This window comes from Notamacropus eugenii, chromosome 2, assembly GCF_028372415.1.
Source record: "Notamacropus eugenii isolate mMacEug1 chromosome 2, mMacEug1.pri_v2, whole genome shotgun sequence".
Classification (NCBI taxonomy): Eukaryota; Metazoa; Chordata; class Mammalia; order Diprotodontia; family Macropodidae; genus Notamacropus; species Notamacropus eugenii.
Window position 1 is genome coordinate 235,119,437 of NC_092873.1, and position 17,404 is coordinate 235,136,840.

The 17,404-nt window shown below is 35.4% G+C and overlaps 1 protein-coding gene across 2 annotated transcripts in view; it reads left to right on the top strand.

The window, feature by feature from the left end:
• LOC140526982 (utrophin-like) overlaps positions 1–17,404 on the top strand; it is a 74,428-nt gene that overhangs the window by 19,126 nt on the left and 37,898 nt on the right. For both annotated transcript variants that reach the window (XM_072643599.1, XM_072643600.1), the window contains exons 4-10: positions 4,729–4,876; positions 6,037–6,215; positions 9,754–9,889; positions 10,741–10,890; positions 12,397–12,472; positions 15,737–15,930; positions 17,255–17,363. In XM_072643599.1, coding sequence (XP_072499700.1) covers positions 4,729–4,876; positions 6,037–6,215; positions 9,754–9,889; positions 10,741–10,890; positions 12,397–12,472; positions 15,737–15,930; positions 17,255–17,363 — 992 coding nt within the window. The remainder of the gene's footprint in view (positions 1–4,728; positions 4,877–6,036; positions 6,216–9,753; positions 9,890–10,740; positions 10,891–12,396; positions 12,473–15,736; positions 15,931–17,254; positions 17,364–17,404) is intronic.

The following is a 17,404-nucleotide window of genomic DNA, read 5'->3' on the forward strand; positions in this document are numbered from 1 at the left end:
TTCTACCTTCCTTCTATTGAACAAGAAGAGGTGATTGTTCCTTTCTCAAAGCAAATTGTCCTGAATGCGTAAGTAATTCCATTGTGTCCCATCTTCTCCAACACTGCCTCCCTTCTCATCTTTACTCTCTGCTTTTCCTTCAAGGCCCTCCCTTTGCTTGTACTGGCTGCTTACCAACATTCATGTATTTCCCTCATCCTCTGAAGATCCTTACTTTATCCATCTATCCCTTTTAGCTATTGTCCCATTTCTTTCTTCCCTTTTATGTCGATCCTTCTTGATATATTGTCCATGTTAGCTGCCCCCACTTTCTTCTCTCTCTCTTCTTAACTCTTTGCAGTCTGAATCCTGACCTTGTCATTTAGCTCCCTCCAGAGTTCCTATTTCTTATCGCCAAATTGGATTACCTTTCCTCAGTCTGTATCCTTTTTGACCCCCTCACTGGGGCTTTGATCCTCTCACTGTCTTGTCCTTGATACCCACTTCTCTGTATGCTGTTGTTTTCTAGTTTTCCTCCCTTTTTTATCACTCTCATTCAGTCTCATTTGTGAGATCTTCATTTAGCTGATACCCTTAGCTGTGGTAGGTGTCCCACAGGTCTCTGCCCTGGACCTCCTTCTATTATCTTTCTGCATTGCTTCACTTGATGATCTCATCAGCTCCTGTATATTCAGTGATCATATCTATACGTATTTTTCTCCACTCTCATCTTCAGCTGCTTATTGAATATCTGGAACTAAATGTTTCATAGAGATCTTATAATCAACATGTGTAAAACTCAACTCCTTATCTTCTCCCCCACCTTTCTCACCACCATCTACTCATTCCCTGATGCTTGAAGTGTAGGATCTCTCCTTAACCCCTCACTTTCTCCTTCCCTCCTCCCGTCATAATTTGTCTCTTGCCAAGGCCTATTGATTTGACCTATGTGATATCTATGGTAAATGCCCCCTTCTCTCCTAACATTTCCCTTGCTCTGTTGCAAACCCTTACCTCATTGCAATACCCTTCCAGTTGTTCTCCCAGCCACAAATATTCCTCTCCTCCAGTCTATCATGCACTCATTTGATAGAATCAGTCTTCCTTAATGACAGGTCTGATCAGGTCACCACCTCCCTTCTCATCAAATTCAATGGCTCTTTATTACTTCTGAGGTCAAATATAAAAACCTCTGTTAGTCATTCAAACCTTTCATAATCTGTCTCACTTTTCCAGTCTTCTTATGTTTTATATTCCCCTTCCACCATGTACCTGTGATCCTGTGACATTGACCTCTTTGATGCTCTTGAACAAGAAATTGGTGTTCAACTAGGAGCTTTTCACAGGCTCTTCCCCATGCTTGAAATTTGCTCCTTTTTCCTTTCAGCCTCCTGACTTCTGCTTTCTGTTAGGTCCCCGGTAAAACCCTCTCCTCCCCAGGGTTCCTTTCCTGATTCCTCTTCATTCTAATGACTCCACTCTCTTGATTATCTTCAATTTAACTAACTTGCCTGTCTTTTTTTTTGTACAGAGTTGTTTGCATGTTTTCTCCCATGTGTTACAGTAGGATTTCTTGATTTCTAGGACTGTGTTTTGTCTTTTTTGTATCCAAAACACTTAATGTAGCATCTGGCACATAGTAGGCACATAATTCAGGTGTACTAATTTACTGAAATAATTAGGCAAAAGGTCTTTGCCCAAATTTACCTCTCCATGGCTTGTTGAGACTTAAATTAGAAGGAACTGCAGTTTGCAATTTTCTTTTCTTTCCGATGGAAAAGGAAGAAAACCCAAATCCTTTCCCATGACAGCAAGAACACAAAGATATTGTCAGTTGCTTCCTCTAAAAGTGCTACCTTGAGTTCCTGGTCAGTAGTTTCACAGTACTGCAGAAATTTGAGATTGGCTCCTCTCAGGGAGAGGGAAAAAGGGTTTTTCTCAGAATCTTTTTTAGAGGGAAGTGTTCGTATTTTATATTGCTTGGTATAATCATCTTTTGAGACTGTTGCGTGGGGAATAGAGGCCTTGTCTTGAATGTGGTTGCAACAAGGCTTGGGCTTCATGTCTGCATAATACCAATTGTGAAACAAGTTATAGCCTTATGGAATATTTCAATTACAGAACACCTCAATGTTTCAGATCACTTTCTAATCTTGCAAAACAGTCATCTTTGTGGTTAGAATTTCTTTACTGAGAATACTTTACACCAAGGAAACCAGAAGTTTATGCCAAACAATTAAACAGACAAATCCACTCTCCCCACCCTCCAACTAATAATACAATTTTTCAATAAAAATATAATTTTTTACTTAAAAATAGAAGAAACTTATAGAATCATCATATCATCACCTTCGTTAGAGACTTTGCCACTTACCAGCTGTGTGATCGTTGAGATCATTGAACAACTGACATCAACTCTCTGAGTCTCATTGTCATCCTATGTGTTGAGGGTTGTACTAAATGACCTCCAATGTGCCATCTTTGTCTCCAGTCTGTAATCTCATTTGTACTTTCTTCTTGTTTACGAAGTAATTGAAAGATTTTGCAGTTCACAGATTTTACAAATTTTATAAGGAGTTGAATTTAATAGGATGAATTAAGCAACTCAGTATACAGGATAGGGAGTACTGGTACATGTGAATCCAGAAAATAGGGATTTTAGTGGACTTTGAGCTTCTTTCTAGTTAGCATTATGGTTAGACAGGCAAAAAAAAAAAATCTTAGGTGATTTTTGACCACATTTTTGGAAGCAGAGCATTGCATATGAAGGGAAGCTTTGCTCCTTTTACCTTGGTCAGGCCACATTCTTTATATTATGTTCATTTCTGGCTGTTCACTCCAGCTGTGTAGCATTTCTAGAGGATACTGAATAAAGAGGAAAGCAGTGCCCTATGAGAAATTGGTTGAAGCACATGATGTTTAGCCTATAGTAAGGAGAAATTTAGGGAGTACATGTTTGGATTCGAAAATTCAGAGTTAACAAATGAAATGCATTTTCTTTTTCTGCTTTTGTATCTTTACATAGAAGTAGAACCAGTGGGCAGAAGTTATAGGGAGACACATTAAGGAAATACTTTCTCAGAACTGAACTATCCAAAACTAAAATTTGATTTTATTAACGGGATCGTTCAGACAGAGGTTGCCTTGACATATTTGAGATTATTCAGGTATACATTGGACAAGATTGCTTCAGAAAACCCTTCTAAAATTAAGATTCCTGAATTCTTCTTTCATCTAGGAAAACTTTTTAAAATTGATCACAGAAAACGGTCTTAGGTATTCTTTTTTTCATGCATCCCACCAATTAACGATTTTTCCTTGCCATTTAATTTGAATTTTAGTAGACTGTTAATGCTTTATTAATTATTTGTAGGTTTCCCAGCTTCATATTTTTATTTGCAAACTTGTTTGCACAATTATGGACACTGGATTCCAGATTCACAGATGTAGACCTAGGAGGGAATCTTCCAGACCATCTGATCCAGGTGTCCTGCAGGCTCAGCCCCTCCTTAACCCCCCCATTTGATTGTTGAGGAAAATGAGTCTTATGAAGTTAACGTAACTTGTTTAAGGTCACACACATAGGAATGTCAGTTACTTGATTACAGCCCACATCTTGGGATTCCAGAGATAGGATTGTTTTCTTCCCCTTGTGCCTTACTTCTTCACAGTAGTCCAGTTGTCCAGAGTTCAGTAATTTAGACATGTTTTCCTTGATGATTGTGATGGTACAGATGCCCTCAATTCCAATTGGTTCTTAACTAATTCTGTATATTGTAGTCATTTAATAGTGGCTATTATAGTCTTATCTCCTCTGGGCTACCTGGTGACATTTTGCATATGTTAGAAACCTTTTATTGAGGAGGATCATTTCCACATCTTTTGGCGTTGGTGATGGGATGTTGTCATAGGATAGGTTAATAATGTGCTAGTTAACTACCTCAATAAAACTTTATAATCCTAGTCCATTAAAGCTTTTTGCCATTGTGTGTCTATATCTAGGGCTCTTTGAATATGCAAAGGACTAGCATTTTTATTCATTTCTCTTTTATATTACACGGCAATTAAAGCTAAATATGCCTTTCTCTGTGTAATGACCTAAATAACATTCCTATTCTTGCTATGTTACAAACCTTAACAGATTCATGATCATAATTAGAACGTTTTAGGTATGGGAACAATTGACATTTGTATAGAGTGTAGAATTTGGGTATTTGAGAATTGTAATCATGCCAGATACCAAACAAAACTGTTCGATTGTAAGAAAAATGTTTTAAAAGACTCAGTTGATAACTTCAGGGTGAATAAATGTTGGTTTCACCAGGAAAGGGCTCAGAAAGAGAAATCACTGTATGTCTACTATTGCTTTCAGATGGGCCAATTAACATTTTCATATATATTGGCAAATGTTTCCACAGGGTAGCCATTACCTATGCTTGCACTTTGTTTCATGAACCAGTTTCCCCACCATTTTAGCTCCTGGTAGAATTTTTTGCAAAAATAAATGAAGAAATAAAATGAGGGAGAGAACATGGTGTTAGGGTCCATGGGAGGTATTTCCCTGTGATGTTTTGCTTGCTAACATAGATTAAGCTTTGTTCTTGTTTACTTTTGTAACTAAGTTATTTGATTTTTCAAAATGAATCTAATATTACACAGTTTTAAGGGTTAATAAAATCATTGGTTCTCATAAAAAGCGATCCCATTTCCAAAATCACTTACCAGTTTTTAAAATTTATTCCCTAAAAGTTTTTTTGATAAAAGTGTGAAAGATTGGAGACACTTCCAAAGTAACCTCAGTGAATTCAACCAGTGGCTGACGGAAGCTGAAAAGTTACTGACTCATGCCAATACTGAAGATGGTCTCGATCTAGAGAAAGCGAAGCAATATCAGCAGGTAGGGATTGTTTTGTCAGAACAGGATTTGCTGTTCAGATAACTTCCCTTGCGTTTACTGGCTTTTTATGAAATACCTTAAGATTGAGGTTTTAAAAGCATGGAAGTTGTTCTTGTCTTTTTGTCAGTGACAATTTAAACTTGGAATGTGTTTAAGCTTTTTTATAGAGAGGTGTGATGGGGGAACGAATAGCATTTGAATAAAGGTTTTCTCCGCAGACTGAAATGTGGGAGCTTTTATGGTAGCTACAAGAGTCATTTTTATTTAATATATTTGTGTTTACCAAATTAATTTTCGGTAAATTTTTCCCTGTGAAATTCTTTGATAGATGGAAACATTTAAGGGCATCAGTTGTAAATTCATTAACATTTTCACTCAATATTATAAAAGAAGGTATTCTTGATTTATAGCCCTCTAATTTAAAAAGGAATACCAGTAAAATCATTCTTGAGGCAATTTTTCATAATAATGGTAACAAATTAAATTGTAATTCAGACTCTTGGTAAAAGTAAAACTTAATTTCTTAAAAGTTGTGCACATGCTTTTAATTCGAAAGGCAGTGATTACTTCACCTGCATTTTTGTTTAGTTATAAACATTTATGTTCCCTCCTCATCCTGCCTACTTCTCTCTCTTCCCTTAAGAATTTTTGTTTGAATAAGAAATTTGAACCTGGAATTAAATGAAAAACCCCCCCAGCACTTTCCTTTGTCTTTGCATTGTGATATTTATAGTTCATTGATACTATGTTATCAGTTTGATCAGAAAGTAATTCATAAAAAAGTCTCAGGGAAAACAGACATGGTTGGAGAAATAGAAGGAAGCCTTTTATTTTTAAGCTGAATGTGATTGAGTCTCCCATGTGATCATTTTTAAATGCTTCCTTTTGTAATGGAAAGTTTTCCTTGAATCTTATTTTCTTTTTAGTTAATAAAATGAAAACAATCTGAATTATCTCTAAAAGTATATTTATTCTTTCATTTGAAATTCCCTTGACTTGTTCTAAAAGAGCTAACTCATGAGGATATGTTTTCTGTGTTTATCTTCCCATTTATTGGTTTCTGCATGTAATATTAATGCCATAATACCTATGTGTGTTGAGAGTTTCAAAAACGTTTGATCTAACATTAGAATTTATCTTGGCTTTTTCATCTGTGGCAGAAACTGGAAGAGGAAGTTAACATCCACAAGTGTATGTTTTCACCACTGATTCAAACTGGGAGCAACATCATCCCCAAACTCTCCAACCCAACCGAAGCATGCCTCCTGGATGAAAAGATGGCAGAGCTCTGTGATCGCTGGGATGCAGTTTCAAGCCAAGTGTATGATAGAAAACTTAGGTATCTCAGCCATAACTGTGCAGGCTCTTCAAAATTGCATTCTATGGAAAATCCTTTAGAAAACAAGATGAAGGAGTTTGATTTTCTTATCCTCCATTGGTAGAAAATTTTCTGACACTTACTTTCTGTGTATCTGCATTTTCCCTCAGTGTCATGATAAGTTCATTTTTGCTTTTGAATTTTTTTTTACCTTAATGAACATCAATCCTCCCTTTCATCTGTACTTGCTAAAGGTAGATTGTTTAAGGAAGTCTAGCCATTCCCAGTGTCTAATTTTTATTATGCAAGTGCCATAAATGTGACACTTCCCCCAAAATATGTGAAGTTGAAAATACTAATTTTACAAATGTGATATTCTGTAATTGATTGAGAGATGAGATCCATGTTCAATTTCTTGTGAAGTTTGTTAGGAATTACAGGAACATCTCTTCAGACTGGGCAGACCCTTAAGAGATCATCTAGTTCAGAGTCTTCATTTTGTAGAAGATAAAACTAAGACTGAGATTCCTAAAATCCAAGGTTCCCTTTCCCTTTCTCTGTCTCCCTCCCTCCCTCCCTCCCCCCCCCCCTCTCTCTCTCTCTCTCTCTCTCTCTCTCTCTCTCTCTCACACACACACACACTTATGCATACATGCATGTTATTTTCTTTAGACGGTCTAGAATTGTTTGCAAGCAGCAAGGTGTGTCATAAGGAGAGTTAGGTCGTCTCCAGACATCTCTTACTTTTATAAAATAACTTAATTCAGCTTTCATTCTATGGCAAAAGTTCTTAAGAAAGATTTTCTCTTTCAAATCTTGCTGGAGTCAGAAAAATGGGGGGGAATCACAAATTCTTTGGAGACATAGATGGTGGTGAGGGGGCTGTGCCTAAATTTCTAGCAGTTGTCTTGAAAACCAATGCCAACTTTCCAGCTGAAAAACCCTCCTCATTGGCCTAGAGTACATAGGAGCAAGTCCACTGGAAATTATCCTTATACGTATTCTCTTTTAAGGATTAATTTTTAATTAAGCTGTAGAATTTTAACTGGCAAAAGACTTTTTTGTTCAAATTCTTCCTTGTCCAAGACATGTAGCATAATAATATCGATCTTTCAGACAGTGGAAGCTTTAAAACAAGAGTCCCAATTTGAAAATCTGAGAGATGTGCATGCTTATCCATTTTAACTGTGTAGATGAAATATCAATTAATGAAACTGACTTTCATGTGTTGAGATATTTCATAATAAGTTCATCAGGATCAACTAATTAATGAGTAGTTGTCCATTTCAGTCAAATAAGTATTTTTTTAAGTTCCCTATTTACTATATATCATATAGTCTGCCAGAAGCTGGAATTAGAAAGATAAATATCAGGGGAAAACATCCTATGAAAACGTAAGTCAATTCAAGTTATACACAAAGAAAATACCAGGAAATTTGGGAGGGGTCGGAGAAGTATTAACAGCTAGGATAAACGGGAAAGGCCTCATGGAGGAGGTGGCACTTGAACAATACTTTATTGACTATTAACATTCTGTCCAGATTGGATCTTTTTTCTTTGATAATTCTTTAATGAGTAATTGAAAACTCTTTGGGCCCAAGTATCCTAGACCCTGTTCTCCCATCGTAACAGAAAGATGAACAAAAGACCATACCTGGTGCATGAATTATCCAAGGAATTTAAAGAATCCATAATTTATCCAGTGTGACTATTTCCTTCACTGTTGTAGATCCCAAGCCTTTAGTACTTTAGAAAATGACTTAATGAATTTTAATTCCTCCTGCCCCATCAAGATCATCTGATGGCTAGCCTGCTTCTCATGAACTTCTTTGAATTAGCTAGTTATGTCTTGGAAAAGACAGGTGGAGTCCATCCTAGAAGTCTTTCCAACTTGAATAGCACATTGAAATATTCAGCTTCCTCCTTCCACCCCTCTATCAGCAATACAAATAAATGTTTTCCTGTTGGCAGGATCATTAACCGTTATTTGCAGAAATGCACTCTAAATTTTATTTCAAATTGCTTGCTGTGTGTCCTTTGTTCTTTAAGAGGACCATGACGTCAGGGAGATGATGCCATGACATGCAAGTGAATTGGATTTGAGTGAGGGTGGATTGTGCAAAGTCACCAATCCGTTTCACATCCAGGAGTCATCTGAGTTCAGTGTCCAGAAATAAATCAGGACAACTGAAGATGGTCCAGGAATTTCCTAGGAATTCCAATTGATAAATTTTGTAGAGTGGATATCACTGAAGTAACACTACTCATTCTTTTGCATGTCAAAATGAGAATGAATTATATACCTTTTTCTATTTTTACAAATGAAATATTTGATTTACTCAATTTGTTTTTACTTTTATGTCATGATGTCAAGATGTTAACCCATCTTAGGTTGTTTATCACTGTTTGTTATCTATGAACTTTTCTGATCCATAACAACTTTTTGATTCAACAATTAACTATTATGGAGGACTGAAAGTTAAATGCTTACACAGTTAAACACCACTTTGTTTCTTGTACAGGATTCTCAATCATCTAGATTTCTATATCTAAGCAAAGTCTGTATGCTATCTAGGTAAAATTAGATAGCATGCATTGTTTATGAATAGATATCCAATGACTGTTTATGGCTATCTTATAATGTCATTACCCAGGAAATATTAACTCCAGTTTGTTAACAAGAATTTCAAGGAGGGCAATTTGAAGTCTCATAGCAATGTAAATACACTAAAAAATTATTGATAAAATGGCTGAAAAAAAGTTCCTGCCAAATCTGTCTTTCACAGTAGGAAATATATTGTGTTTCTTTGATGTTCTTTGGGAATTTATAGGTCTATTTTGTGTATACTTATGTATATAAACTTTATAAACATTCATTATTTCCTTGCTACTAAAGGGATTATTTGTTGATGCAATTTCACATATAGACATCTATATGTAGATATCTATAATATATCTATTTCTATATACATACACTTTGTGTATATTATGTATGTATATATGTGTGTATACAAATACACACACAAAACAAATGTATACACAGTGGTTAGAAAACCATTCTTAGAATCAGACCTTGGTTCAAGTTCTCCCTCTAGCAATATACCGACTCTATATCTGTCATAAGCAACTCTCTTCCTCTTTGTGCCTTGAGTATTTTTTCCTTTTTAATTAAAATTTTTAAAAAGTTCCGTTCCTTATTATTATTTATATCATTACTTTGTTCTTTAAAATTAATTTATGCATTTTGGAGGATATTATCAAATTATTAAATACTAAGTTCTACCTTTGGTTTCCCTCTATGTACCAAAAAAGCGAAATTTTCTTTTGCATGGCTCATATAACTATAGCTTTGAGAGAGAAGGTGAAAATGAGGGAAGGGCAAGATTGTATCATGCATGATACAGTATTTTAAAATACGAATTCACTAATTTTGAACCCATTTAAACAGATGTTCTATCTGTTGTTAATAAGAATGATTGACATTTTTTACCTGATCTGCATACACTATTATATCAAACTAGTTTGTTTGCTCAATATTTTTCAATAATGATTTTTCTAGTCTTGAAACAAAAAATGAGGCGATAGTGAAATACAGAAAAACGATGACTGATACTTTTCGCTGGGTATCAGAGATTGAAAATGCCTTGGAACTGACGTCCTCATCCGAAATGGAAAATAGTGTCCAAGAACTAAAGGCAAGTTATAGAATATCCTTGTTTTTGTACCTTGGGGTTTAAATGCAAAAATGGGAATAATGTTGCAGGAGAATTGGAAGTAAAAAAATCTCCTCTTTGAAGGTAAAAAAACATTAAAATAGGTTTTGAAAGGGATATTACATCGCATTTATAAGGTTAGCTCTGAGAAGGGGCAATAAGTAATACTTGAAGTCATACTTTCAGAAGATTCTGTTAGCATAAGAATTATTACTTGACACTGTCATTTCAATAGTTCAAGCAGAATCCTGATATTTTGGCATCATATAATGGTTTCATATCATAGAAAGGCTTGGTCCTTCTGTGTTAAGATCCTGCTGCCTAGTGCAACGTATTCATTCAATTGTTCACGTAGCTTATTAAATGTGTTGTAGGAGTAGCACTTCCTGGCAGTTATTAGCCTTAAAAATCATGGCCGTGTTGCATCATTACACTTGGCTTTATTACACTTTGATTCTTAATTACTGCTTTGTAATTCTGTTCCTTAAAATATTTTCATTTGCATTGTTCCAAATTAGTCCCATGACATGTATAGAAAAAACTAGAGGCATTATTTGTTCTGTATTCTCTTTGTTAAGCGTATTTTTAGATAAATTGAAGTGTGTATTGCTGTTTTCTTAGAGATTATTTGCCACGTAAAGAACTTCATTCCACATGAAATTATTTTCAGGGATTGTTCCTATTATTTCCGGTTAGATTGTAGTATGTTTACGCATGAACATTTTAAATGCCAAATCCATGATTTAAAGACAAGGGTTTTTCATGTCATTCTACTAATGCTGGTGTGGCTGTGTGTTGCCCTTTTAACCAAAGCTCTCTTCTGCCCCCTTTAGGACTTAACCCAGCACATGGATGTACAAAGGGAAAATCTTCGGTGGTTGAACGCAAATATCCCTTCGCTACTTGCATTGGAAGACTTCAGTATGAATGAAGGAAAATTCATTTCTGCCAGTTTAAGAACTCTGAATATCAAGTGGGATAAGGTATGCCTGAAATGCTTTGCACATTGCATGTCCCAATCAATATTTGTGGATGTGATTTGATTATTATAAGAATGATATCCTTGTAATATTCTATTTTACCTTTAAAGATGCCCTCCCCCATTTTTCTTTGTGAGTGCCTCTTATGTTCATGGAATGTAGTGAAATATTGATTTGCTTATCTTAAAAATAGGGATCAATGTTTTCGGGGCATTTTGCTTAATAGATTTGGATGTTGTGAAGTCGATGAAATAATGAATATTAATGTTACTTGAGACAAACCAGACAGAACTAGCTTGAAACTGTTATTTTGGACCCAGAAAAGTATAGCTTCCTACATCAAACTTGAGTATCACATAAGAAAGAGAAACTCTACCAAGTGTTTCCCAAGTGTCTTTTTAGCATCTACTAGTAGGAGAACTCCAGTGCCACCATCCTTCAGGGCAGTCCCTTCCGATTTTGGCCACTGCAATTATGATGAGGATTTTCCTCATTTTGAGTCACTCTTTCCTTCTGCACTTCTAACCATTGACCCTAGTTCTGACTTCTTAATAAGGGCAAAACAAATCTAATCTATCACACAGAAGTGTGATAATTCTGCTTAAGATAACTGTCATGTGGTCATTAAGAGGCAGCTAGTTGGTGTAACAGAGTTCTAGTCTGTGAGTCTGTGAGACCTGTGTGGAAATCTAGCCTCAGACACTTAGTAACTGACCATGGGCAAGTCCCTTCAGCTCTGTCTGCATCATTTTTCTCAACTATCAAATGGAGGTCATACTAACAGCTACCACTAGGGGTGTTGTGAAGCTCAAGTGAGAGAATATTTGTAAAAAACTTACCAAAGTGTGTGGCTCATATTAAGCACTTAATAAATGCTTGTTTCTTCCCTTCTCTTCCCTCTTCGCCCTCATTTTCCCTTCCATTTTCTCCTTTTCCCCTCCCCTCTTCCCCATTCCTTCCCTTCTTCCCTCGCCTTCCCTTTCCCCTTACCATCTTTCATTCCTTTCTATGACTAGGTATAGAAGAATACTATATTTGATCACTCCCATTCCTGTGTAATAATTTTCCTTTTGGTTATGCACAGACATTTCTTAGTTTTTGATAATAAAACTAAATGAAAATTATGTATTTTTTGGAAATAGGAGTTATTGTTATTTTGAATTATTTTAATTTGTAAGGTGTTTTTAAAAAGCATGATCTTCCCTTTCTGATTTAGCTAATTAAGTGAATTAAAATGCATAATGGAGAATGAAAAAGAGTCATACATAGTGAAGTATGAATCAGTTCTTTTTATATTAAAGAAGGCCCACTTCAATAAAGCCATAGATCCATGTCTACTGATGGGTTTAAGTTCTGTCTATTAAAGCAAACATAATTTTTTGATATTCTAGTTAGAATAATAGAAACATATTCATTTTGAATGAAATTTGGACTATAAAATCATCTTCATTCTGTGGGAAGTAATATTTTCTCTTACCTTTCTTTCCCTCTCTGTGTATGAAATTATAGGTGGAGAGGGATATCCCTCGCGCCCTGGAGGAGAGACCCTTGGATGTTTGCGAACCCCATCCTTCAACAGCCTCTGGTAAATAAGGGAAAACTTGATATCTTAATTTTGTTTAATTTTATGTGGAACTTTCATCTTTCTATTATTTCTGTGTAAAGCTATTCTTCTAAGAGAGTTTTAAAAGTAATGTTTCCTCTTCATTTTTTAAAAAGTACAATTTAAATGTGTTCTTTTCTTTTGGGGTTTAACAGATAAATATCTTTTTTAAAAAATCCTACTGCTTGAGTGAATAAAGAGCATTAGAGTAGAATAGTTAATACTAGCTTTATGAATATTTAAATGAGACTGGGATGATAGTTTCTCATGTTACATATTTGCCTTTTCATGTTGTAAACTGGCTCCCAGGGAAGCTCAGTCATTTGCTAAAGATTACATAGTTAATATATCAGTATTTAACCTAGGTAAAAAGTATTTTACTTTAGCACCACAACATACCACCCCACCAGACTACATTGTTTTCTCATTAGTAGGATGATTTTGAGGTGGAAAAGAATTAAAAGATATATTTATTCCACCCAAAGAGCTTATACATTTTTTGCGGGGGGGGGGGGGGGCGGGGGGGGGGAGACACACAATTCCAGCATGAATCACTTGAAATTAGGCAGTTTTCATATAAATTGTCAATTATGCCTTGTAGATTCCTTCAGTTATTAATATTTTCAGTAGACATACCTTTTCTATTTTTTTTTATATCACAAAATGTATATATTCTTATTGTCAAAGGGTAGCTTATATTTAGGATTTGCCTCTATGATTCTATCACTTGGAGAGTTTTCCTCCACCATTTTTGAGTCAGCATGGAACAGTGGAAGGAAGACTTACTCTGAAGTGAGAACACTTGGATTCAGTTCCCTTCTCTGACCCTTGACTATCCTAGATGACCTTTCTGTCACTCAACAATCCTTGATCTTCCTTTCATCATTAGTGAAATGGGGAGATTATTTCTAAGTAGATCTATGATCCTATGAGTCAAATGGTCCACTCCTCTGTAGGTAAAACTCTTTGCTGTCTTGGTCACTGAGAGGTTCAACAGTTTGTCCATTTTCACTAGGGAGTGTCAGTGGCAACACTTGAACCCAGGGTGGTTCTAAATCCAAGCCTGGCCCCTTAATCCACTATGCAGTGTTAGAGAGCTAATGTGTTCTTTTTTACCTCCATTTTAATTTCAAAAAATCAGAGGTAGAATCTGGTAAAGGGTTTAACCGACAACATTTTTCATCAATGGGCAAGAGGTCTGACACTTTAATTAAGCACTTACTATGTGCTAGACACTAGGATCATTGCTTCATAGATATTTTAGTGTGATCTCATTTGATTGTCACAGCAGCCCTGGGAAGTAGGTCTATTATCCTCAGTGTTTTCTATAGTTAAGGCAGCTGAGGCAGATAGAGAATTGGTGACTTGTTCAAGGTCACACAAGTATTAAGTGCATGAGACTAGATTTGAACTCAGATATTTCCAGTACCCTGCCCAGTGCTCTATCCACTCAGCCACCAAATGCTATGGTTATTCACCTAGTGTCAAAATACTTTATCATTCTGGCATGAGAATAAACTAATTATATCTATACATTTATAGATATCTATATATCTATAGATATATGTATGCATGCCCACATATATGTAGTTGTATGTACGTGTGGTTGGCTTTTTGTATATGAGAAAATACTACATTATTATATGTGTATCCCATTTGAAGCATTACCTTAATATGTACAAATATGGAGTTTACATGGATAAATTAGGGGTGATTGGCCCTCATTGTATATAGGTTCTTGATTATATAGGAGGATTCATGTCTACCCAGTTATACTTTAGAGTTTTTTGGAAATACATATGACTTTATTTGAACACATCTCTGAATGACCTGTATCAGCATGAACCTAGGACCCAGGAGGTCATTTACTTCATAACCCAATCTGTTATATTCCAGTGAATGGAATATAGGGAGAAAAATTTTTTCCCCAGGTTCACAGATGGTATGCAGTTGAAAGAAATCTTTGTAAAGGCAATAATTAAGTGACATTTGCCCTTATACAGTAAAACACAGACTTCTAATGACATTCTTCTGGTCTTTCACGCTCAATGGTTCTATCCAGTTACATTTTATACACTGTGCCCTGCCTTAAAATAATTGATATATAAGGTACGTTATAAAAAAATTGTATTGGAAAACTAACTTAAATTTACATAGTGTTTTGACAGTAATAAAACACTTTCTTTAAAATTACCTGCTAGCTATGTAGCATTTCTATTATGAAACCTATTTTGCAGAAGAAACAACTTAATGCTCCCAAACATTATCTATATTTATTAACCCACAATTATATGAGCTGGAAGAGTCGGAAGAATGTAAATTGAGGAAGATTCAAATTAGTAGAAAACCAAGAGAAGTGATATAATAAAAGCAACACTGTAAAGGCATATATATTTGCAAAACTGTGGAGCTATGATCAATAGAGTTGATATAATTCATGATTCCAGTTTACCAATGATGTACTATCCTCTGATAGAGAGGTAATGGGTTTAGGGTAAAGAATAAGTCATAAATACTTTTGTATATATCCAATGCTTGATTATGCCTATTTTACAAGAATTTTTTTTCTTTCCTTTTTTTCTTAATGACATGGAAGGTGGGAAGGGAAAAAATACACCTCTAGTAAACAAATTAAAAATAGAGAACTGGGGTGGAGGTGCTTTTACAGATGTGGAATGGCATTGGCATTCTCTTTCAAATGATTTCATCATATTGGTTTTACTTCATTTTTTTTTGTAAGAGAACTTTTTTAGAGTGGGGACAATTTGAAAATGTTTATAACATTAAAACAAAATGAATTAGTAGAATAAAAAATGTTGGAGCTGAGAAAATCTGAATTTCCGAATTTCAGGTCTTCTGAATTTCTCACCAGCGATAATTCCAGAAAATCACATTGTTCCTCAAAAGTGGTATAACATTTCTATTAGAATTTATATTTTTTGCTAAATTCTTTCCTTCCAAAAAAACCCTACATCCCACATACTTCAAATATCCTTATTTTATAGATGAGTAAATATGATTTGCCCCAAGTCACAGTAGTAATAGGTACCAGAGTTGGGACTTGAACACAGATCTATAAAAGCCTTATCTCTCCAGTTCTAATGCATATTACAAAGTGAATATGAATTAATAGATGACTAGTATGTAAAATGGAGATTTTCTTTATTAAACTGCTCAGCATTTTATTTGAAAGATTAAAAGAAATCAGTAGCAAAATCTCTTCTGGATCTATTTGTATTTCTTTAGATCATCCTGCCACCTCCGAAATTACTAGTGAGACACAGTCATCTCTAGAACCAGAACTTTCCTCGCTTCCCGATCTAGAAAAAACTGCGACAGAACTAGCTGAATGGCTTATGTGCATCGAACGAATGCTGAGGTCCAGCGTTGTCAAAGTTGGAAATACGGAAGAGATCAAAGAGACAATTGAACGTATGAAAGTAAGTATGTGGTGTAAAGTTGAATGCCAGAATTATAAAAGCAGATAAGACTGACCTAAAAAGTCTCCATTTCGTTTGTGGTGCTAACTGTGGGAACGTAGAATTTACAAAGCTTTTACAACAAGGAAGAAGAAATCTTCCCACTTAAAGCAATTGAGTTTCATAAAATCCGTGTTAACCCAATTAGGTTTTCGATGCACCCATGGATTCATCTGCTGATATATGAATGGCTCAAATCAGCATTCATCTCTTAGATACTTATTTGCAAGGTGCTGCCTATCTTGAAGATATGAACGTATTCCCTACCCTCAGTATTAAAACCTAGTGTTTACTTTCTAGCAAACTACACACTAGTTGAGTCTGGAGTGTTTTCCTACCTGCGGTACACAATAGAACGTAACTGTGTGTTGAATACTACATTCAAGGTCATTGTATTTCTAGAATTTCATGAAACTTTGAATTTTCAAGATTAAATTACTTTTTACATCCTCATTCAGAGAGACTGTTTTCCTTAAGCATAAGACTTTTGTGGGTAGGCTGATATTTGAAAAATGGAAATTTTTTCTTTGGAAAAAAGTTAATAGTGTATTAGTATTCTGTGTTGTAGTACCGTCTTCCTGCTCCAGCATTACCTCAGTTCTTTTACCAGCCATTGGTAAAAACCTTACACTGTAGTCCGTATTTTGTGTTTATGATCATTATTCTTGAAACATGAATTGTTCTCTGATTTCATCCTCTTTTCTTTCAGGATTTATCAGTTTTATAGAGAACAAAATCAGGACACTTAATCAGTGTTAAATGGTACAAAAGCTTCTGAAGCAGCAGTTCATCATTGATGTGTAATTAATCTACAGTTCAGAAGCTCATTGATACACTTGCACTCTTTAATCACCTTAATAATGCTTGGTCAATCTTGTTTTTTGTTCTTTCTTTAGCAGTACTGGGAGAGTCATCTTAATCACATACGTGGATCTAGATAAGTTGAAGACTGTCTTTCTGGAAAAAAGTCATGAGATTCCTTAGCATTGTTTTTATTAAACTAACATTTGTGCTATATTATAATACGTAGGGACTGTTTTAGAGTGAGTTTCATGACCTAGGAGTTTGCTGTACCAAGGAAACCACCGGTCTGGGATATTGGCACCTTCTCAGGTAGCCCTAGAGACTTGCCCAGAGCACTGCTTGACTGCCCTGGGATCCAATAGCCCAGGAGGAGTCAGAGGCAGCTGGAACTTCTGCCTTGCTGACTTTTGGGGTCAGCCCTCTCTCCATTGTTCCCTAGTGACTCTCAGTACAAAATGTAATATAATTTCTTTTTCATTAGATTACAAAGGCTGACTTAGAGCAGCGCCACTCCCAATTGGATCGTATTTTTACATTAGCCCGAAATTTGAAGAGTAAAACAGATATAAAAACAGCCATCATCGAAAAACGTAAGTCTCTTGCAGCTATCTGTCGTCGTCTGTCCTCACTT